Below are 24538 nucleotides of genomic sequence, written 5' to 3'. Positions count from 1 at the left end.
GCTCTCTCGTTTCCCCGGTGATTCGGACACTGGGTCTGCCCCACAAAACAGATCTGATCCACCCCCACTGATGCTAGTGGAAGCTGGCTGGGTCCCACGCAATGAGCCTTTACGGCCAGCCCCCAGGCTCCCACGCTTTCACCTCGCTCTGGGGCCAGCGGGTTTTCCTCCACACGTGTTCATTCTTAGCATTGCAGAGGAGCTGGATGAGGACGGCTGAGGGCGAGCAAGCAGAGAGGAGAGGAGAATTCTGTTCCTAACAGGTCTTTGTCCCCCGCCAGGTCCAGGCGTCAGGAGGAAGGGAGTGGGGCGCTGTGGCCGGCTGGGGTCCATCGCGGCTCTGAAGTACGCGGTGGTCGGACTCTACCTACTCGTGTTCCTGATCCTCGTCGGCGTCTTCATCCTGGCAGGTAAAGGCGCCTCCAATCTGCCTCCCTCTCCGGGGAGGAGCGGAAAGGGGTGGGGAAGGCCGCATTCGTACCAGAGCCTCCGCAGCCGTCTCTGGGCTGCCACCTCTTTCAGCCAGGCGGGGCCGAAAATGCTCGTGGCACCGCATGAGCTGCTTAAGGTGGTTTCTAAAAGCCAGGCTCCAGCTCCAGCAGGGATCAATGCAGGGAAGTTTTCCGGCAGTGCTATCCGGGGGAGGGAGGGGCAGGAAACGCGGGTCAGACTGGATGATCACAGTGGTCCCTTCTGGCTTTGAAATCTAGGACTCACCAAGACCCAAATGCCCAGCTGTGGTCGCCCTCTCTGTCTCACTTTTTCACTAAGTCGTCCCTCAGGGCAGCTGTCAGCCTGCAGCCCTGGGCACTGCCTTTAGTGACCACGCGTAGGACCAGTCAAGTGATGGACTACCGAGGGTGACCCCCTGGCCCTGCCACTGACTTGCTGCATCATCTTGAGCAAGTCATGTTACAAAAAAAAATCTCCCCGGGCTTCAGTTTTCCCATCTTCCTAGGAAGGGGATAACAATTGTACCTCTCTCCCATGGCGGTTGTGAGGCTTGATCAGTTAATGCTTGTCAAGTGCTTTGAGATCTTCAGGCACTAGAGAAAGGCAAAACATAATGAGTGGGCCAGAGCCTCCTCTGCTTTTCCGCGGCCGCGTTCTTCCTCCTTCCGTCGCTGAGCCTCAGAGATCTCCCTCGGAAAGCCCTTAATTCCCCCAGCATGTTTCCAGGATTATCTGTTTACTCCACCGCCCGGCACCTTGGGTGTATCCGTACCCCATGCTCAACCAGGCGCAGCATGAGTAATTCTTGGCTCCAGAGGGCCGTGTTGCATCAGGCTAAGGCATACCAAGTGGAGGATTAATGAGCAGCCTTGACCTGCCCCGGTCCCAAGCTGATGTGTTGGTTTTGTGGGCTGGGCTGTTTCCACCCGAATGTTTTGCAAAGCCACTTCCACTGCAATCGTTCCCAGCTGCCCCAAGGCCAAATTGCAATGCAGCGCTTGGCGGTCTGGGCCTTTGATTTCACTCTGACCCTTGAAAGAAACAACCCATCCACTTCTTGTTTAGTTTGAGAGGCCTCCCACGGAGAGCAGCATGGGCCTCCCAAACCCGACACCATGGAAATCAAGTCCTGACTCCACACAACTCTGGAGAAACGCCATCGTTCTGGGCCTGGCTGGGATGCTCAGAAGGTTTGTACAGCCCCTAGCAGAGTGGGGCACCATTCTTGGTTGGCCCTTACACACCACCATAATAAGCGTGATTATTAATCATCACAAAGACCTCTGTGTGCATTTCAGCCGCATCTCCCAAGACTCGGACCCACAGGGCTACCTGGGATCTTGATCAATTGCACAAGTAGGCAGGACTCCAGTGCACCAGATTCCCACAGGCCTTGTCAGCCTGGGACGTGAGAGGCTGACCCTAAGAACTCCCCCTGCCTGGGTCATCAGCGTGGCTTGAATCCCTTGCCATCAGCACCGCAATCCTGACCTTTATCACTTGAGCTAGAGGAGGAGCTCCATCAGCCGGCGGCAGTAGGCTTTTACCCCCCTAGCAGCCTAGCAACTGTGCCAGTGAGTTTCCCGAGAGCACTCCTGAACTCGGATCTCCCACGAGGCATCGTGAGACGTCCACATACTTCTTGGAGGAAAGCGGGCGGGCAATAGTTGCAGTGGGGAAAGAAACCTCACACAGCTGGGGGGCAGTACTGGATCGGGGTTGAGTTCTTACTGCTAGAACGAGCTCGGGCCAGGGGGGAAGAATCAGGCTAGCAACTGTGAGCCCCAGATACCCTGCCCTGGACTAAGAGGCAGGCGCGGTGGAAACTCCCTAAAAGTGGGGGGGCACCGGCGCCAGAACTGTGGCCCTGCCCCCCCAGGCCACCCCTTCCCGCGGAGGCTCTGCTCCCGTGCCACCCCTTGTCCCTAGGCCCCGCCCGCACCACGCCCCTTCCCCCGAGCCCTTGCCCTCACGCTGCCCCTTCCCCCAATGCCCAGCCCCTGCGCCGCCCCTTCCCCCAAGACCCTGCCCCCCACTCACTCCTCTCCATCCCCGAATCCGTGGAGACTTAGAACACAGAAGGACCTCCCAGAACTTTGCAGCAACAAGGGACATAGAACCCAGCTCCTCCTGTTTCAAAACCCCTGGGCTCTTCAGCCAAAGGAGAATCTCCACTGGGAGTTCATAGTATAGGGTCACTGAGACACATGTCAGCACCGGTCTCATTCAATCCAGCAGAGGGTGTTGTTAACGCATACACCGCAGCCTGTTCACTACAGCATTTACTATGGGTGCGCAGTAGCATTGGGTACTTAAATGGAAGCAGAGCTCGAACTTGGTCCCTTCGACAGTTTACAAAAGAATCCAACCAGTGTCTTCCTTCCGTCCTCCGTTCACACTCACCTCCCCACCCCGACCGGAGCATGAATTAAGAAACCATTTGGGCTGTGACACCCAGACTGGTTTGCAAGCATGTATAGATCACCTACAGGATCCATGCAGCACCCGTCCATCTTCCAAAAAATCCCTCTGCTTTCTCAATATTGACAGTCTTCTTCCCGGAGAGCAAGGCGGGCTGGAAGCAGGCCATCTGCCTGCTGTCAAAGCACAGGATGCGCGGAGCTCTGGGGTGGGGAAGGGAACGCTTGGAAGGCAGGGTGGGCCTCATGTCAGTTGTCTGTATGTTTTTATTCTCTCCCCTGCTGGGAGTAATTTAAAATGTGCAGGCAGATCATGTGAATGGAGGCAAGCCGGAGCCCGGCCCCACATCACACTTACACACAAACATCCCTATGGAGCTTCCCCGATGCCAGGTGCCTATGGAAACACCGACCCACTCTTCCGCAGAGGTAGGGCAACTGCATCGGCTGATCCCTTTCCCTAGTCTTGCTCCTTTGCAGTTTGTGAAAGGGTTTAACCCACGGGACTCGAGCCAAATCTCCAAAGTCAACACGCTGCCAACAGTCGCTCTCCTGGTAGGGTTGCCAACTTTCTAATTGCACAAAACTGAACACCCTAGCCCCGTCCCTTCCCCAAGGTCCTGTCCCCTTCCTCGTCCCTTCCCTGAGGCCCTACTCCCCGGCTCACTACATTCCGGGCAGCGGGTCGTGGTGCGGGAGGGGGTGAGGGCTCTGGTCTGGGGGTGCAGGTTCTGGGGTAGGGCCAGAGATGAGGGATTCAGGGTGTGTGGGGGTGACTCTGGGCTGGGGCAGGAGGTTGGGGTGCAGGGGGGTGCGGGCTCTGGGCTGGGGGTGCAGGTTCTGGGGTAGGGCCAGAGATGAGGGATTCAGGGTGTGTGGGGGGAGACTCTGGGCTGGGGCAGGAGGTTGGGGTTCAGGGGGGTGGGGGCTCTGGTCTGGGGGTGCAGGTTCTGGGGTACAGCCGGGGATGAGGGATTCAGGGTGTGTGGGGGTGACTCTGGGCTGGGGCAGGAGGTTGGGGTGCAGGGGGGTGCGGGCTCTGGGCTGGGGGTGCAGGTTCTGGGGTAGGGCCGGAGATGAGGGATTCAGGGTGTGTGTGGGGGACTCTGGGCTGGGGCAGGAGCTTGGGGTGCAGGGGGGTGTGGGCTCTGGGGTGGGCCAAGGAATATTGTTATTGAATCAAGGGTCCTGACCCTTTTCGTGTCAGGAGTTGTGCAGGGATGAGGGAACTGGCCCCCTTATTCCAGGTGTATTTACAATTGTCAGCCCCACAGCAGCTCCATTAGACAAGCAGTCACAGGAAATCTGTAGTGTAGCCAACTTTGTCACAGGGTGTGCCTCCCCGGCAGTGTCCTGCAGTGCCCCAAGCTGAGTTAGCGTGATGCTGCGGGTACTCCCTGCCTCAGTTTCCCTCCTCAGGAAGCCAGTAACTCCATTCAGGCACCCTTGATGCAAGGTTACCCTCCTTGGAGCTTGTTTGTCGGAAAATCTCATGCAAAAGAGTACCAAACGAAAAGTCCCAAATAAACAAAAGGTGCTTCAGGGTTTCCAGGTTCCTCTGAAGCCTACGCACGAAGCTGCGTTCCCCCTCAGGGTTATCTCTCAGTCTTCAGTGGGCATCTGCCCTGCTATGGGGGATGAGGGAGCATTTAAGTGGGCCTCCTTCTCCCAGCTTATCATCATCTCTGCAAGGCTCTTGGCCCCAGGCCCTTGAAGAAACAATAACAGGGTTTCCTCCCCAACCCTTCTTGTTCCTGGGACCCTGTCCTCTCTCCCAGTATCTCCCAGGTCCTTATATCTATAATCAGAGCTTTCAACCCTTAAAGAGCCATGCCAGGTGGCAGGGTGGACTGGCCAGTAGGCAGTACTGCCCTTAAGGGGGCGGACTACCCCACCATAAACTCTCACAATTCTATCACAATCTCTAGCATTTTTTTCTAAAACTCCAGCTCCTGGAGTCAGGTGATTACGTTAGACTCTCAGCCCTCACGTGAAAAAAAAAGTAAGTGTCTAACCCTTGTGGTGGCAGAGGAGAGCTTGAAATTGTGATCGCCAAAGGCTCCGAAACCAGGAGCCAAATAAAAAGGATTCCATGTTGGTTTATTTTATAATCTCTTGATTTTTAACCCAAGCTCATGATTTTGGGGGACCCAACGTATGAGTTTTGAACGTTTGGAATTGGTCAGACTGAATCTGTACCCTAAATTAATTAAGACACCTAATTAAGACCTTTAATCTCAGGCACTCAAAGTGCTCTACAAACAGATTAATTCATCCTTGGTGAACTGGGGATCACAAGAGGGTAAGACCTCCATTTTTAAAGATGGCCTCTAATGTTGGCTGCAGCTGTTTACTGAAGTCACTTATCCACAAGCGCTTGGCTTTCAAAATTGCTGAGTACTCACCCACTTCCATTGAATTCACTGGGGAGTGCTCAGTATAATACATTGGCAAAGTATGCGTTCTGTTCCTTCATAAGGACTAGTTTACATAGAGGATAAAAGCCAACTACTGCTAATAGCAAAGGGAGTTACTCCTTTAGCTCAAGTGGTAGAGACCTGTGATTTGGTATGGAAAGTCCTGAGTTCAAACACAGCCGGGGAAGGTTACTTCAGCAGCTCTAAAAATCTGCCCTCCTCCCTCTGTTAGAAGTTGGGCTTCCAAAATCACAGGCTGTCTTTGAACATTTGGCCCCAGCCACGCAGCAAAACAAAATGCAGGAGTCCTGGCTTCCAACCCCTGAGTCCAGGCGAGAATCTAGAATAATAAAAATATAAGCCATGTGGGGCAGGGGTTGGCTGTAGCAGCCCTCAATGCAGAGAGCCCTGCCCCCTTCAGTGTGTGCTAGTACCTAGGTCCATGCTGGCAGATCCCATTGTTGGATGGGGGCCGGTGGGTGACATTCACCCCTATGGACAAGGCCCAGCACAAAGCCCTTAAAATAGGACATGTCCTGGGCCTCTTGTGCTGGCTCACAGCGTAGGGTGAATTTCACTCATCGTGAGCACAAACAAGCAGCAGAAGTCCAAAGGAACTGAAGCCAGATTGCTAAAGAAGTGAAAAAGGAGAGTTACAGACACACAGCAAGCAGATGGAGGAGAAAAGAGAAATAGAGGTAAATGATGCTGAAACAGAAAAACATTTAGTGTTTTATATGCCACGCAACTGCCATGTTCTATGGAATCAGTCCATCTTCAACAAGAGGCATTTATTAACTTAATGAAAACACCTACAAACTACAGGCCAAAACAAACAAGCTTCTACACAGCTTGAGTTCCCGGCTTCTGTCCCTTGTTTACCAGGGACCATACCCTGCCAGGAACGCTGTACAACCCTGTGATGGGGTGTTCACCCCACACCAGCCCCCAAAAGCTGAAGGAAGCTGCGAAAGGGTTGGGTTAGTGAGATAGGCCACACATGAGGGCTTAGGCTGGAGAAGCAACCCCTGATTGGAAGATGGAGCTCAGCTGAGCAGGTGTAGGCCGGGCTAGGATAAAGCCAGGAAGCTGGCCGCAGACATGGCTGTAGTGAGGAAGTCTGCAGACACCTTTTGTGCATTAGAGAGGGAAGGAGGGACCCCAGGGAAAGAATAGGACCCTGGGAGCCCAGCCCTGAGGGAAGGGTGTAACCTGAAGCGGGGAGAGAAAAAGCCTGTGAGAGGTGGAATAGGCAGCAGCTCAGGAAGAGAGGAGCAAGGTTAGGGACTGAGCAAATCTTGGCTGTATGTTGTAGGGTCCTTGGGCTGGAACCTGGAGTAGTGGGTGTACCTGGGTTCCCCTGAGCCACTGATGGGGTGGCATTGCCTGGACAAAGGGTCCAGGGAGACTCTGTACCCCAGAAGGGGAAGCCCCATAGTGACCTGGCTGGAGGGCTGAATTTTGCCCCAGGTCAGGCTGGCAGAGACTCTGGGTTTTTTTCACCTTCCTCTGTAGTGTGGAGCATGGTTCACTTGCTGGTTTGAACTTGAGTAAATGGGGGATTCTCTGTAATTTGAAGTATTTAGATCAAGATTTAAGAATTGCAGTAACTCAGCCTGAGGTTGTGGGCCTGTTACAGGAGTGGGTGGGTGAGGGTCTGTGGCCTGCAGTGTGCAGGAGGTCAGACTATGTGATCATAATGGTCCTGTCTGTCATGAAAGTTTATTAGGGACCCTGGAGATCACTAAGACTGGGTGGGGTTGGAGTGAGTCGATAGCAAAAGAAAAATCCTATGCCAGAGGAAACCATTTGGCTTTAGAGAAAAAGCTGCAAAAATCCATCCAGAAACATCACTTTTTGAGTAGATAAATGGTGGAGGTCTGAAAACATGAAAGGATGGCATGTGGGGCTAGCAGTTTGGTCCTACACAGGTTGGTGAAGAGTTAATATCCCAGTGCCTTAAAGGGGAGGACATTTGCCTGTTAAAGACATTCTCCTTCAGATGGGACCACGGTCCCTCCCTTCTGCCTATCTTTGGCCCTGGCATCATAGGGCTATTGTTTAAGCTCAGCGTCCTGGCCAACGCTGGGTTTGAATGCCCCCGGCTGACCGGGAACCTGATTCAAAGCTCATGGATCTTAATTCCAAAGAGCGTAAGATCAAGCCCCTGTTGCCAAGTGCACTATGGGTGTTCCCCATAGCCAAGGGAAGTGGATGGCATGGTGGGTGGCTAATAGAACCATTCACCATGAGTTCACATCCTGCCCAGCTTGCTGGTGATCAAAAAGCGTTACCCGTCTGATAGGCACTTGGTGGATTTGGCTCAGTTCCCCCAGGGACCAGGTATCCACATTGCAAAAACCAGCATCATAGTTCGAACGATCCTAGATGTTCCTTCTTGCAGTGGGTACGGTCTCAGCAGAGAGGCTGAGGACTGAACAGACAATGGAGCCTGAACTCCATTTGTGTGTCCCCGGGTTCAGATTGCAGCAGGGATGGATTCTTCACGCAGAGATGAGATCCTGCAATAATGCATCCTGTAACTGGACCTTTCTGACTCACCCCTGTAAACCTCTCCCCAGTCCTTCCGGCCCCGTTCCTTGCCCAGTGCAACCTTGTTGTTCCGGTGGCAATGCTCCAGCCTGTCTTGTTTGTCCTCGAGCAGCTGCGTCCACTCGCTGTGTCTCCCAGCTTGCCAGGAAAGCAACAGGGACTTCCATCTCTAAGGGCTTTGGGCATTTTGCTGCTGCTTCTTACGAGCTTAAAAACGCTGAGCTCTTTCTCCCTCCCCATGACCCGTTTCCCGAGATCGGCATTTTCGAATTGTAGGATTTTATTTCCTCCTGCCGCTGAAGACCCCAGGAGCCTGGCCCGGCCCGGAGCACTCAGCTGGCCTTCTCTGAAAAATGTTCTGGTACCACGTGAATGTAAAAGTCATACGCGGGCCCCTAGTTCCCGGCCAAGTGCCCAGCTTGTGCTAGAGGAAGCAAAGCCTGAGGTCAGCAAGTCAGGGACTCACTGAAGGGGAGAAGTTTCTGTTTCTACATGAAGAGCTCAATCCTCTGCTCCGCCCAGTCCCACTGAGAGCAGCCGAGATAAGGAGGCTGCAGAGACGCTTCAGAGCTACTGCAGGGGAGCAGGTGTGTGAAGCTCTTGCAGAGCCAGCCGGGAGTGAGGAAGAAAGAGATGATTGGCTGGATGGGCTGTCCGTCACCCAGAGAGACAGGGGAAGGGCTTCTCTTCTCCGCAAAGGGTTCTGGGTAGGGAAGCCCTCTATAAAACTCCCTGGCTTCTGGCTGGGAGTCAGGCTTATGGGAGGAAGTTTTGCCTGGAAGATTTGGTGTCAGTTATGTTATGGAAGGTATATCTTGTTGGGTTTCTTTAGCTTAAAATAGCCGTGGTATTATTATTTATTATTATTTAAATCTCTCTCAGTGGATCTGGGTACTTTATTGGGCAGCCCCCTAGAGACCACCAGCCATCTCTCGAGGCACTGCTGGCTCGCAATATGCTGTGGTCTCTCCCCCTTGCACCCATGGCCTTTACTCCCCAGCATGACTCCTTTGTGCCAGGGGTGGGAGAGGGTGGCAGAAGGCAGATACATTGGCTTTATGCCAACTGGGGATCTTCAGCTGGTTGTTTACACCAGCCATGTGGCCCCTTTGCCCCACATTGTAGTGGGGCTCAGTTCTGAATTAAGTGGGTGGTGTGAAGTCGTGGATTGCCAGTCGTGAAGGCTGCAGCCCTCTAGGCAGAGAACAGCTCCAGCATAGGCAGTGATGAGGATAACCTCCCCTGCAGTTTCGTTTCCAGGTCATCTGTTCAAATCTGGCACAGCTCCAGTCTTGCCCAGCAGTCATCACCATCTGATGGCTTGTTGCTGACTCAGGTGGTGGGTCTCAGCCCAGTTCCTAGTGCAGAAATAACATCCCAGTAAACCTTTCTATCAGCCCCAGCAGAGATTGTGTGGGCATCAGAGCTGGCTGGGGATTTTCCATCGGAATAATCTTCCAACACAAAATGCCCTTTATGCAAAATTGGAATTTTCCATGGGGAAATTTCAATTTGCCCCCCAACAATTGATTAATTTCCATTGGGAGAAGCTAAATGACAGCACCACAGCTACACGGCTGGAAGGGTCTCATCAATCTCACTTTAAAGGGAGAAAAGTAAATTGATGAGACCCTTCCAAGCAAGCAGCTAGCGAGCCAAAAAATCCCATTTCGGTTCTCCCAAGACAGAATTTTTTGGAATTTCTGTACCATGAAAAAGTGAGGTTTTAACTTTTCATCCTGGATCAGGACAAAAAACATCATGTTGATTCTTCCCGGGGTGGAAATTCCGTTTTCCAGCCAGCTCGACTCCCCAGTCTCCCAGAGGTGGCTGCAGGTCAGAAAGCAGACACATTTCCTGGGGGAATGTTGTTAGGAAGATGATATGGCCCACGCCCTAGGCTGTAGCTCTTGTGGGGAAAAATGACTCTAGTCTCCTAGACTGCCTGGCTGGAGCCTGTCATACATTCTAAAGCCATGAAGACCATTGTGACCATCCTGGCTGACCGCCTGACGAGCACAGGCCAAAGAAGCTCGGAGTGATTCCGCCATGAAGTGTAACAGCTTATGATTGTGCTGCAGCATTCTGCAGGCACTAAAGTTTGTGCCCGGAGAAGTTGATCCTTAGTAATCGTGACATTTTGGGTATCACCCAGGCCAGTTAAGGGGGTTCCATTATCACCTGTCTTGGATCCTTGGGTGCCTTAATGCTGGGCTGCTGTATCTTAGAGCCCTGACCTCGGTAGCAAGCCCACAAACACATCTCACGCTGGCTTCCATCAGGCTAATTAGTCCTTGCAGTGTGACCCGCCCAAGCAGCCCTTCTGGTCCCCCAGTCCATCCATCCCAAATTCTTAGCTACCAGGCACTCGGACTTTACCCCTCTCATTCATCACCCCCCACAGGTGTGAAACCAGCCCCCAGAACACCAGTTTTTGATGGCACAGACACTCCCTGCAGTGTGCTTGGAGTAAAAATAAATAGAAAGTTTATTTATTAGAAAAATCACAGATTCAGAGATAAAATAGTAAGGAAAAGCAAACACACGTGACAGCAAATAAACAGGAAGATGCAACCACAGGCTTTACACTTGCAGACCAGAGAAATTTCCCTTTCTAGTACAAGTTTCCTGTTGCCTTTGAACAGCTTCCCAGCGTGTTTCACCGACAGCACCCGTCAAGCCCCTCACTTTCCGGATGAGGGCCTCATTTTCAAGCCTTATTTTTAAAAGGCTTTCTCCCTGCCCCCTTTCCCCCCCCCCCCCTCCTTTTTTTTTCTCCTGGCATGGTGACTCATGGTTTTTAAAAATAATCTGATTTTTAAAAAAGACTCCAGAGGCAATCCTCGCAATTACGGGCTGGTGAGCCTAACTTCAGTAGCAGGCAAATTGGTTGAAACTATAGTAAAGAATAGAATTTTCCAATGCATAGATCCACACAATATGTTGGGGAATAGTCAACATGGCTTTTGAGAAAGGAAATCACACCTCACCAATCTATTAGAATTCTTTGAGGGGGTCAACAAACGTGTGGACAAGGGGGATTCAGTGAATATAGTGTACTTGGACTTTCAGAAAGTTTTTGACAAGGTCCCTCACCAAAGGCTGTTAAGCAAAGTAAGCTGTCATGGGATAAGGGGGAAGGTCCTCTCATGGATTAGTAATTGGTTAAAAGACAGGAAACAAAGGGTAAGAATAAATTGTCAGTTTTCAAAAGGGAGAGATGTAAATAGTGGTGTCCCCCAGAGGTCTGTACTGGGACCAGTTCAACATATTCATAAATGATCTGGAAAAAGGGGTAAACCGTGAGGTGGCAGAGGATACAAAATTCTTAAGATAGTTAAGTCCAAAGCAGACCGTGAAGAGCTACAAAGAGATCTCACAAAACTGGGTGACTGGGCAACAAAATGGCAGATGAAATTAATTGTTTCTAAATGCAAAGTAATGCACATTGGAAAACATACTCCCAACTATACAGCTAAAATGATGGGATGTAAATTAGCTGTTACCACTCAAGAAGAAGATCTTAGACTCGTGGATAGTTCTCTGAAAATATCTGCAAAATGTGCAGTAGCAGTGAAAAAAGCGAACAGAATGTGAGGAACCATGGAGAAAGGGATAGATAATGAGACAGAAAATATCATAATGTCACGATATAAATCCCTGGTATGTATAAATCCATGGTATGCTTGCAGTTTTGGTTGCCCTATCTGAAAAAATAAATATTCGAATTGGGAAAAATTTCAGAGAAGAACATCAAAAATGATGAGAGGTATGGAACATTGATCTTTAAATATTCATGGTAAATAGGCCCAATGGCCTGTGATGGGGTGTTAGATGGGGTGGGAACTGAGTTACTACAGAGAATTCTTTCCTGGGTATCTGGCTGGTGAGTCTTGCCCATATGCTCAGGGTTCAGCTGATCGCCATATTTGGGGTCGGGAAGGAATTTTCCTCCAGGGCAGATTGGAAGAGGCCTGGGGGTTTTTCACCTTCCTCTGCAGCATGGGGCACGGGTCACTTGCTGGAGGATTCTCTGCACCTTGAAGTCTTTACACCATGATTTGAGGACTTGAATAACTCTGACATAGGTGAGAGGTTTATCGCAGGAGTGGGTGGGTGAGATTCTGTGGCCTGCATTGTGCAGGAGGTCAGACTAGATGATCATAATGGTCCCTTCTGACCTTAATATCTATAAATCTGTGAATCTAACACTTTCTATATGAGGGGAGATTAATAAGACTGGTACTGTTCATCTTAGAAAAGAGACACCTAAGAGGGGATAAGATAGAGGTCTGTAAAATCATGACTGTGGAGAAAGTGAATAAGGAAGTGTTATTTACCCCTTCACATAACACAAGAACCAGGGGTCACCCAGTGAAATTAATGGGAAGCAGGTTTAAAACAAACATAAGGAAGTGTTTGTTCACAGAACACACAGTCAACCTGTGAAACTTGTCGCCAGAAGATGTTGTGAAGGCCAAAACTACAACTGTGTTCAAAAAAGTATCAGATAAGTTCATGGTGGACAGGTCCATCCATGGCTATTAACCAAGATACTCAGGGACACAACCCCATGCTCTGGGTGTCCCTAGCCTCTGACTGCCAAAAGCTGGGAATGAACGGCAGGCAATGGATCACTTGATGATTCCCTATTCTGTTCATTCCCTCTGAAGCACCTGCCACAGGCCACTGCAGGAAGACAGGACACTGGGCTACATGGACCATTGGTCTGACCCAGTCTGGCCGTTCTTATTTTCTTATGCTCACGATTATTTAGGGTGGGGGAAATTCCCTCTTGAGTTGGTGGCCAGAATGTCTCAGTGTTTTTCCATTAACTCTAACGGCCCATCGTTTGATGCTAGGTGTTTGGACCTAGTCTTGCCTGGCTAGGGGGAAAGGAGTCCAGGAGAGCTGGCTGTATTTTAAAGAATCCTTATTGAGGTTACAGGGACCAAACCATCCCGATGTGTAGAAAGAATAGTAAATATGGCAGGCGACCAGCTTGGTTTAACAGTGAAATCCTTGCTGATCTTAAATACAAAAAAGAAGCTTACAAGAAGTGGAAGATTGGACAAATGACCAGGGAGGAGTATAAAAATATTGCTCGGGCATGCAGGAGTGAAATCAGGAAGGCCAAATCACACCTGGAGTTGCAGCTAGCAAGAGATGTTAAGAGTAACAAGAAGGGTTTCTTCAGGTATGTTAGCAACAAGAAGAAAGTCAAGGAAAGTGTGGGCCCCTTACTGAATGAGGGAGGCAACCTAGTGACAGAGGATGTGGAAAAAGCTAATGTACTCACTGCATTTTTTGCCTCAGTCTTCACGAACAAGGTCAGCTCCCAGACTACTGCACTGGGCAGCACAGCATGGGGAGGAGGTGACCAGCCCTCTGTGGAGAAAGAAGTGGTTCGGGACTATTTAGAAAAGCTGGATGAGCACAGGTCCATGGGCCAGATGCGCTGCATCTGAGAGTGTTAAAGGAATTGGCGGATGTGATTGCAGAGCCATTGGCCATTATCTTTGAAAACTCATGGCGATCGGGGGAAGTCCCGGAGGACTGGAAAAAGGCTAATGTAGTGCCCATCTTTAAAAAAGGGAAGAAGGAGGATCCTGGGAACTACAGGCCAGTCAGCCTCACCTCAGTCCCTGGAAAAATCATGGAGCAGGTCCTCAAGGAATCAATTCTGAAGCACTTAGAGGAGAGGAAGGTGATCAGGAACAGTCAGCATGGATTCACCAAAGGCAAGTCATGCCTGATTAATCTAATTGCCTTATATGACAAGTTAACTGATTCTGTTCATGAAAGGAAAGCAGTGGACGTGTTGTTCCTTGACTTTAGCAAAGCTTTTGAAACAGTCTCCCACAGTATTCTTGCCAGCAAGTTAAAGAAGTACGGGCTGGATGAATGGACTATAAGGTGGATAGAAAGCTGGCTAGATTGTCGGGCTCAACGGGTAGTGATCAATGGCTCCATGTCTAGTTGGCAGCCGGTATCAAGTGGAGTACCCCAAGGGTCGGTCCTGGGGCCAGTTTTGTTCAATATCTTCATAAATGATCTGGAGGATGGTGTGGATTGCACCCTCAGCAAGTTTGCAGATGATACTAAACTGGGAGGACAGGTAGATACGCTGGAGGGCAGAGATAGGATACAGAGGGACCTAGACAAATTGGAGGATTGGGCCAAAAGAAATCTGATGAGGTTCAACAAGGACAAGTGCAGAGTCCTGCACTTAGGACGGAAGAATCCAATGCACTGCTACAGACTAGGGACCGAATGGCTAGGCAGCAGTTCTGCAGAAAAGGACCTAGGGGTTACGGTGGACGAGAAGCTGGATATGAGTCAACAGTGTGCCCTTGTTGCCAAGAAGGCCAATGGCATTTTGGGCTGTATAAGTAGGGGCATTGCCAGCAGATCGAGGGACGTGATCGTTCCCCTCTATTCAACATTGGTGAGGCCTCATCTGGAGTACTGTGTCCAGTTTTGGGCCCCACACTACAAGAAGGATGTGGAAAGATTGGAAAGAGTCCAGCAGAGGGCAACAAAAATGATTAGGGGACCGGAACACATGAGTTATGAGGAGAGGCTGAGGGAACTGGGATTGTTTAGTCTGCGGAAGAGAAGAATGAAGGGGGATTTGATAGCTGCTTTCAACTGCTTGAAAGGGGGTTCCAAAGAGGATGGATCTAGACTGTTCTCAGTGGTAACAGATGACAGAACGAGGAGTAATGGTCTCAAGTTGCAGTGGGGGAGGTTTAGGTTGTATATTAGGAAAAACTTTTTCACTAGGAAGGTGGTGAAGCACTGGAATGCGTTACCTAGGGCGGTGGTGGAATCTCCTTCCTTAGAAGTTTTTAAGGTCAGGCTTGACAAAGCCCTGGCTGGGATGATTTAGTTGGGGATTGGTCCTGCTTTGAGCAGGGGGTTGGACTAGATGACCTTCTGAGGTCCCTTCCAACCCTGATAGTCTATGATTCTAGGGAGGCAGTGCCTGTCCCTGCCTGACAGCCCACTGCCCCGTTGTGAGGAGGAGCTGAATGTCACAGCACAAGTATGAGCATGGCTTTATATCTATACCAGCGGTTCTCAAACACTTTTACTGGTGACCCCTTTCACATAGCAAGCCTCTGAGTGCGACCCCCCTTATAAATAAAATAAATAATAAATAACTTTTTTATATATTTAACACCATTATAAATCCTGGAGGCAAAGTGTAGTTTGGGTTGGAGGCCGACAGCTTACGACCCCTGTGTAACAACCTTGCGACCCCCTGTTTGAGAACCCCTGATCTATACCGATACATACATCCCTAACCACAAAAGAGACAGAGGCCTGTCAAGTTCAGAACATTACAAGCGTTCGTAAATTACCTGATAGTGGTATAGCGTGATAACATTGTATACAACCACTTGATTCAACTGCTTACTCTTCGGGGTTCAACCTCCCCATTCTCGGGTGTCTGGACCCTGATTGTTACAGTCGTATCATAGCTGAACGGTTGCAGATCTGTGCAGAAGAGACAAAGATGTTAAGCAGCAACATGGTGGAGTCTTAAGTAGCTGCTTTCCATTGTTTCAGAATATATAAGGAGCTGGGCATGGTCATTGCTATCAGTCTAGTGAGCCAGATGGCTCCCAACAGCTACTCCCTGGGTGTACATTTCTCGATAAACAAGACACCCACCTAAAGAATCTGTTGCAAGTGACCTTTCCAAATGATGGGGGCCTTGCCTTTATCTGCTTGTGAAGCACCAGCTGTTTCATTATAGGTGAAATTCACACCACGTAAATAACAGCCGTGTGATTTAGGCCTGAGCACAAAACAATTTGGCATTCTTGTATTTCCAGGAACATACTGCAGATTCCCTGTTAAGGAGAGCTCCTTTCCTAATTTGGCTCGAGCTAGCATCATGTGATTCTCAATACGCTCTATGTAAAGGGACAGAAGAATGAGCAAACCACTAAAAATATCTTGAATTACCTTGGAGCCTTGCAAAACAGGATGTAATAGGCTGGAGATTTAGGCTGGTTTTAAATTTGGTCTGCTTTTAATATCCTCTTTTGCAAGACTCAAGAGGTAGTGCGGTTCTTTTGGCTAATTCATTTCTATACACTCCTGAGGACATAAACAATCTTACTCAATCTGTATTGGTCTGTTCTAACCACTTGACAGAAGAGAGAGGGGAATCATAAAAAGCAGAGAAGGAAAAGAGTGAGTCAGATTTATAGAGCAAGATCCATAGACTTTAGGGCCAGAAGGATTCGTTGTCTCCTTTGACCTCCTGTAGAGCACAGGCCAGAGAGCCCACCCAGTGATTCGTTCTTCTAGCACAACTTATTGTTGAGCCAGCCGTATTTGAGAAAGTCATTAGTCTTGATGTAAAGACTCCAAGGGATGGGGAACCCATCACAGCCTTTGGTTAGCCGTTCCAGGGGCTACTCACTTGCAGTGTGAAATCTGTGCATCTTTCCTGTTTGAATTTTTCTACCTTCAGCTGCCAGCCCCTGCATCTTGTTCTGCCTTTGTCCACTAGACTAAAGAGGCCTCTAGCATCAGACATCTCCCCCTGTGTGTCCGTGTAGAACATGGTGAAGCCCTGGATGGTCTTGTTAAGAGATAGAGCTGTGAGTCAGATCTACCAGGTTGTGTACCTGACTTTGCAACAGACTTGCTGTATGACCTTGGGAGTGTCACTTCATTGCTCTGTGCCCCAGGTTTGCTCCTCTGTACACTGGGAATAACAGTTTCTTACCTACTTCACATGCTTTGTGGGGTTCATGCATGAGTGCTTATAAAAGACAGTGAGATTCTCAGATGGAACGGACAAGAATGAAAATGCAGAGTATCTTGTGCATCTCTGGCCCATGCAGCATTGTTGCCTGGCTTCCCCCGGCCTTTGTCCAGCCCACTTCAAAGGGCTCAGTGGAGAGCATCTCCACAACTTCCCTTTGGGGCACAAAGAATCTCCACAGTAAAGGTTTTGCCTTTTGTCTGCCAATGGAGAACACCATCTGCGAGTGAATTCTACCTGGGAGAACACTAAAACAATGACTAGACATCCTGCTGCACTGCCCAAATCAATTCAATCTCCCTGAGCATGCTATGTTCAGACCAGTGTACATGTCTCGTGTCCAACCATGGGTCACTAGCGGGGATTGGACCTGAGACCTTCCGTGCTAAAAGCATGGGCCTCTGCCACTTGATCTGAAGGAATAACTTCATTAGCTGGTAACAGTAGAAGGCTCTTATCTTGTATGTGGACAAACAACAAAAGGGGGACATGTTACACACATTGAGCCAGTGGCTTATACATGGCAAATCCTTCCCATAAAGAGCAACAAACTCAGCTGTCAAGGAGGTCACCTCCCAGCAAGGATGGGGAGCAGGGTTAGCTGGCCATCAGCTACCCTAAACAATGCATAAAAGTTGCAGGTGTATCTTTGGAGGCAAATGACACCTTCAGGAAAGTTCACCTGGCCTTCTCCAACAACCTTAGAATCTCTGTTCCTTTGATGCAGTGGCGAGCCACTTAGCCCTGTTTCCCGGAGAGCAGGGAATAGCATCTCCAAAAGCAGAATTCCCTGGGCTATTCATAACAATAATAGTATACTGTCCTATCGCACTTTGTCTTAAAGTGCTGTACAGAGGGTAGAGAGGGAGAACACCTTCCTACCACTGAAAAGTGGCCGTCTGAGGGCTTGCCTTCACAAGGACATAAAGATGCGCTAAACCTCACAACATTAAACACCACTTAGTGCAGACAGGGACAAATCCTGTTTTATTATTACACCAGTACCTAGACCAGAGCCCTGTGCAAACCCAGAGAGGCAGACCCTGCTAAGATGGCTTCCAGTCTCAACAGCCAGTCCAGAAAGAGACGTGCCGTGCCCAAGAACACAAAACAGGTCAGCCACAGAATCACCCCGCCTCTGACCAGCACATCAGTGACTTGTTCTATCCCAGGACTATCAGATTTGCCAGTGTTCGCTGGAGAACTCTCATCCAAGCAGCCAACCAGCTCAAACCTTGCCAGAATGAATGAGATCAAAGACTAAGGATTTATGGCTGTTTGGATCCTCCAGCACCTTCCAAAGAAAATAACGTCTCCTGCTAGCTTGTATCTGAGAGGCATTGTTTTTCCCAGATGAACAACATTCCTTCCCACCCCGCTTTGTGAGAGGGTCTCTGCCTTCCAGGCTCTATGTCAGAGGGGATAAATCAGATTCTAACCCCTCCAGCAGCCCTTGGACAGAATGGACATTCCTTTCGTAGCTGGAGCAGCCAGGACAGGGGGCCTCTCTTTTCTCCACCTGAGCAGCTTCTCCTGAAAGGAGAATCTGTTTGCTGAGAGTGGGAGCTGATACACGCAAATCAGAGGTCTAGCCCTCCGAGAAAAGGGGAGGGGAATCCCAGGGCAGGCGATGCTCTGTCAAGGCTGTACGCTGGAAGGCACATCTTAACTCCTCCGTGTTCTGTATCACAGCCCTGGTTGGGCACTCTGCTGCTTCCAGGGTGGTTTCTGCCTCTGATGTGAGCTTCCCCAAGACTGGAGCGGTCACAGAGCAGCCTCTGCTCTCAGTTACACCAGTGTGGTTCCCACTGATCTCAGTGGAGGTGCACGGGTGTGGACAGGGGGAGAATTTGACTCCTGGTAAAGTAGATTGAGAAAGGGAGACTGAAGGCTTATTTGGCCTTAACTGCATGAACGATTTATTGAAATGAACAGAGAAGTGAAAGGAGCAGGGCTCAGTTGCTCCTCCTCCAGACAGAGGGCTGTTTGCAGCCGGCTCAGCTCAACAGGGAGAGCAAAGAGTGTTAGCATCCTAGCAATCGCTATTTGTGTGACTTAGGGACACAAAGCAAGTGGGTGTGCCCCAATCAGAGTGTTTGGGGGTGTGCATTTGTACACCCGCGTGAGTATATGTGAGACAGAGGATGAGTGCAGATGTGTGCATATGTCACTAAGACGTGCGCATGTGAGAGAGGGAGATTATGGGCAAGTTTGTCAATATAACTGTAAAAGTGAGCACGAATGCGCATGGTACCTGTCAGTATGAAATGTCATGTGGCTAGCAGTGATGCGTGTGAGGAACACGCATGTGTGTCGCGAAGCACGACAGCGTGTGGGCAAGGATGCTCCTTTGTGCATTGTGTCCATCGACATGGGAGGGAATGGGAGTCTCTGTTCTTTGCCCCCCATCCTTGCCGCTTCTGCCCCAGGGTCTCTGGACTCATCTTTACTGGAAATCTAGCTTGTATTATCTAATATGATGTTCAACACAATCTGTCCTTGTCCACACTGTACGCCAGGAGATGTTTAACATTGACTCCTCAAAGTCATGCTCTAGCATGATCATGTTTTCTAGTGGATCCGAGCCCTCGGGCCAGACCACTCTGGCAGGTCCTGTTCTATCCAACCCTCTGGTCCAACCTCAGCCCAAGGCCCCACTGCCCAGAGCTCACTAGATCACTTGTCTGCAGCATGTGTGTGGGAAGGGAAGAGACCAGTTGGATGATTCTGTAGCTGTTTCGCCCACCTCTTGATGCATTTCAAGCCCTGCGGGTTACCGTGGCACGTCGTTTTAGGGCTGATCTACACGGATTTTGTAACGGTATAACTATTTCAGTTAGGGATGTAGGTTTTGGTTTTACCAATATATAGAGCTGGTAGAAAGGTGGAATTTCTATTCCAGGGGAAATTCAGACATTCCAACATTTGTTTTCATTCCAATTTGGAATGAAAGTAAAAAAAATATTGAAATTTCCCCTAGGTCTTGCTCACATGCTCAGTGTCTAAGTGCCAAATTTGGGCTCAAAAAGGAATTTTTCCCCAGGTCAGACTAGCAGGGACCTTGATTTCCTTTTTCTGCAGGTCTCTTGCTAGGATCAGTTATGTGTGTCTCACTTAATCAATTCCCCTGCCATTGCGGGAGGCCTCGGTCCCTCCTGTTCTCTGCCTGTGGCACATAATAACTTAGTGTCCTGAGAGCTTTGGTCCAGTTCTGTTTGTTGAGGTTGGTGCAGGGACTCTGGAACAATTTGTACAGTGGAGGGCCTGAGAGCCACTGAACCAAACTGTAAACCCTGGTTATGATGGAAACCCCTTCCAGCCGGGGGGTGCAGCCGCACCCCTAGTTCCAGCACCTGTGGGTTGACGTGCAGATGCTGGGCGGTGTTGGTGGCCTGTGATATCCAGGAGGTCAGATAGATGATCCAGTGGTCCCTTTCTGGCCTGCAACGCTATGGCTTTATGAAACGCAAATTGTCAGAAAAATCTCGTTTCATTCCCATTTTGACTTTAAAAACAGATCACCACTTTTTAAAAATTCAAATTTTGAAAATGAGAATTGAAATGTTTCCTTCTGACAGCGTGGAAACGGAGTGCGTTGCCGTTGTCGAAACGCGTGGTTTCCATTCTTTGCTTTAATGACATTTCATCAAACTGGTCCTGCAAAATATTTCCATGCTGATGAGATGGCAGTTTCCGACAGAAAAACGTTCCACTGGAAACCTGTCAATCAGCGTTTCCAAACTAGTTATACAAGTATAACCCCTAGTGTGGATGCGATTAAACTGGCACAAAGAGGCCTTATATTCGTGTAAGTTCACCCCATTATTATTATTATTTATCTGTGTTATTGTACTGCTTAGGCACCCGAGTCATGGATCAGGACACCATTGTGTTAGGCGCTGTACAAATAGAGAGCAAAATGCCCCAGAGAGCTATAGGAGTCAACGGATAGATACAAACGGACAGATGGGGGAGTACAAGGAAACAATGTGATAATATCTTCACCAGTGATTTGGACAATGGCACAGGGAGAACACTTATAAAGTTTGCGGATGATACCAAGCTGGGAGGGGTTGCAAGCGCTTTCTGACAGGATCAGAATTCAAAATGATCTGGACAAACTGGAGAAATGGTCTGAAGTAAATAGGATGAAATTCAATAAGGACAAATGCAAAGTACCCCACTTAGGAAGGAACAATCATCTGCACACATACACAATGGGAAATGACTGCCTAGGAAGGAGTACTGCGGAAAAGAGTGTGGGGGTCATAGTGGATCTCAAGCTAAATATGAGTCAACAGTGTAACGCTGTTGCAAAAAAAGCAAACATCCTTCTGGGATGTATAAGCAGGAGTGTTGTAAGTAAGACACGAGAAGTAATTCTTCCGCTCTACTCCGCACTGATTAGGCCTCAGCTGGAGTATTGTGTCCAGTTCTGGGCGCCACATTTCAGGAAAGATGTGGACAAATTGGAGAAGGTGCTGGCTAGTGGCGTTCTGTTACTACTGTGCTAATAAGCGATGGTCACATAAACACCACCCCATACCGGAAACCTACTGACCGCTATTCCTACCTACATGCCTCCAGCTTTCACCCTGACCACACCACACGATCCATTGTCTACAGCCAAGCTCTGCGATACAACCGCATTTGCTCCAACCCCTCAGACAGAGACAAACACCTACAAGATCTCTATCAAGCATTCTTACAACTACAATACCCACATGCTGAAGTGAAAAAACAGATTGACAGAGGCAGAAGAGTACCCAGAAGTCACCTACTACAGGGCAGACCAACAAAGAAAATAACAGAACGCTACTAGCTGTCACCTTCAGCCCCTAACTAAAACCCCTCCAACGCATTATTAAGGATCTACAACCTATCCTGAAATGATCGCTCACTCTCACAGATCTTGGGAGACAGACCAGTCCTCGCTTACAGACAGCCCCCCAACCTGAAGCAAATACTCACCAGCAACCACACACCACACAACAAAAACACTAACCCAGGAACCTATCCTTGCAACAAAGCCCGATGCCAACTCTGTCCACATATCTATTCAAGTGACACCATCATAGGACCTAATCACATCAGCCATGCCATCAGGGGCTCATTCACCTGCGCATCTACCAGTGTGATATATGCCATCATGTGCCAGCAATGCCCCTCTGCCATGTACATTGGCCAAACCGGACAGTCTCTACGCAAAAGAATAAATAGACACAAATCTGACATCAGGAATCATAACATTCATAAACCAGTCGGAGAACACTTCAATCTCTCTGGTCACTCAGTAACAGACTTAAAGGTGGCAATTTTACAACAGAAAAGCTTCAGAAACAGACTCCAACGAGAAACTGCTGAACTGGAATTAATTTGCAAACTAGACACCATTAACTTGGGCTTGAATAGAGACTGGGAGTGGCTGGGTCATTACACAAATTGAATCTATTTCCCCATGTTAAGTATCCTCACACCTCTTGTCAACAGTCTGAAATGGGCCATCTTGATTATCACTACAAAAAATTTTTTTCTCCTGCTGATAATAGCTCATCTTAATTAATTAGCCTCTTAGAGTTGGTATGGCAACTTCCACCTTTTCATGTTCTCGGTATGTATATATATCTTCTTACTATATGTTCCATTCTATGCATCTGATGAAGTGAGCTGTAGTCCACGAAAGCTCATGCTCTAATAAATGTGTTAGTCTCTAAGGTGCCACAAGGACTCCTGTTCTTTTTGCGGATACAGACTAACACGGCTGCTACTCTGAAACCCGTCACTATGCAGGGGTTAAAAAGCAGCCCTGGAGAGGGCTGTGGCTGGGATAAAAGGAGTGGGAGCAGCTGAGGGAGTAGCTGACCATAGGTGTGGCCAGCTCAATCAGGGCTCAGCTGGCCCTAATAAGAGGGCTGGGGGGCCAGAAACTGGAGGAGTCTTAATCTAGCCCTGGAGTGGGAAGGGCTAGCTGCCTGGGAACAAGGTACCTGAAGCAGAGCTGGGGAAGGGCAAAGGGAGCTGGGGAGCTCCAGCCTGGTAAAGCCCCAGGCTGCAGGCCTTGGTGAAGGCCTATGAAAGGTACTGGGGCTGCAGAAGGGCAGTTCGGGGATAGGCGAAGGCAGCAGGTCCTACCCCCTTGCCAGTGATGAGTGGCCATTACAGACTGCAGTCTGCCCCAGTGAGCGGGGGCTAGATGACGACTGGCAGTAGCCACTGAGACAAGGTGGGCTTAGAGGGTTGGGGATTCCCCTGGGAGGGGAGACCCAGCATGTGGGGGTACTGCTGGGGCAGAACCCCGAGGTAAGGGGCACCAGGGTCTGGGAGGGACATGGGGCCTGTGGCCCGTGAGTAACCGGCCAGCAGAGGGTGCTCCAGAGCTCACTAGTTCCCTGACGACCAGCAGGAGGCGCCGCGTCAGTGAGTCTGTGGTCTGCTACACCCCTGCTTTGACAAAAACACTTTTACCAACCTCCAAAGTTTCCCCCCAAAGCTTGCTTGAAGCTGCAAAAAAATACCAGCTTGCAGATTGTATAGCACAATATCCCTGGGCCTGTATATTTCAGTTTAGCCACTAATTGCACATAAGGGTGCTTTGGGCAGAAGTGGGACTTAAGTGGGGCCATAGACTTCATGCTGTGTCTCTGCCCAGGGACGAATTTAAGCCACAAGTGTTTGCTGAAAGGTTGAAAACCCCAACCCCCTCCCACCCAGCTCAGTCCCCATATGTGCAATGTTAAAATTCCCAATAACTCTCAGTAGAGGCTGTTGACTTGGCTTTGGACAAGCTATTTCCTTTCATCTTAGGCAAACCTCTTAGCAGTGAGATCTGATGCAAGTTCCAGTAATCATGCCCCGGGGGCTAATAACAAGTAACTCTGCTTGTAATGTCAGAGTCCAGTTTGCTAACCTCAATATTCTCATTGACCTTCCGGCTCCTTTCCTGTCTGTTTCCATTGGATTCATCTAATATACTTTGGATTGAACACAAAGGTCCATAATGTTAACACCACTGTTTCCTCCTCCATGGAGAAACTCGAATTTGTCTTTTAAAATATTCTGGATTAAACAAGTGGATTACCAACAGACCCAGCGCAGAAAAATGGATTGCTCCTTAATTGGCAACTTTCGAACACTAATGCCCACCTACACATCAAAACTATCCATATTTAAGTATAGTTTTGGCTTAACCATGTTATAACATGTTTTTTCCCCCTACTTGTGTGAAGCAAATCCTCTTGAAACATCCACAAAACTCATTATCTTTCTTCAAAATTCTTTTATCATAGTCGTAGATTCCAAGGCCAGGAGGGACCATTGTGACCATCTAGTCTGACCTCCTGGATGACACAGGCCAGAGACCTGCCCTATAAATAATTCCTAGAGCAGAGCTTTTAGAAAAACAGCCAGTCTTGAGTTTAAAATTGCCAGTGACGGAGAATTCACCACGACCCTTGGGGAAACTGCTCCAGTGGTTAATTATTCCTCTGTTTAAAAATGTACACCTTACTTCCAGTCTGAGTTTGTCCAGCTTCAACTTCCAGCCATTGGATTGTGTTAGACCTTTCTCTGCTAGATTGAAGAGCCCATGATTAGATATTTGTTCCTCAGGCACTTCTACTCTGTTGTGAGGCCTACACAAATCCTGACAAGTTAGGCTGCTGGTGTTCTGGGAACACAGCTTATCTCGCTGACCAGCATTGTCTCATTATTTCCTTGTGCTCTCCTCTTTCTCTGGCCCTCTGTTGTCTCTTATCTTATACTTAGTTTGTAAGGCCTTTGTGGCAGGTCTTTGTGTTCTGTGTTTGAACAGCACAACGGGGTCCTGGTCTGTGATGAGGGCTCTTAGGTGCTACGGTAATACAAATAAATAAAAATAATAATTACTATTTGCAGTAGTGCCTAGAGGA

At 49.1% G+C, this 24538-nt stretch overlaps 1 protein-coding gene across 1 annotated transcript in view; it reads left to right on the top strand.

The window, feature by feature from the left end:
- The window catches only part of SCARA5 (scavenger receptor class A member 5), a 137482-nt gene that overhangs the window by 28107 nt on the left and 84837 nt on the right, over nucleotides 1-24538 (top strand). Inside the window, exon 3 of the mRNA XM_073335533.1 lies at nucleotides 282-410. Within this exon, the coding sequence (XP_073191634.1) occupies nucleotides 282-410 (129 nt within the window). The remainder of the gene's footprint in view (nucleotides 1-281; nucleotides 411-24538) is intronic.

This window comes from Lepidochelys kempii, chromosome 3 (genome assembly GCF_965140265.1).
Source record: "Lepidochelys kempii isolate rLepKem1 chromosome 3, rLepKem1.hap2, whole genome shotgun sequence".
NCBI lineage: Eukaryota > Metazoa > Chordata > Testudines > Cheloniidae > Lepidochelys > Lepidochelys kempii.
Note: the sequence above shows the minus strand (reverse complement) of the source record. Positions and strands in the feature narration are given on the sequence as shown.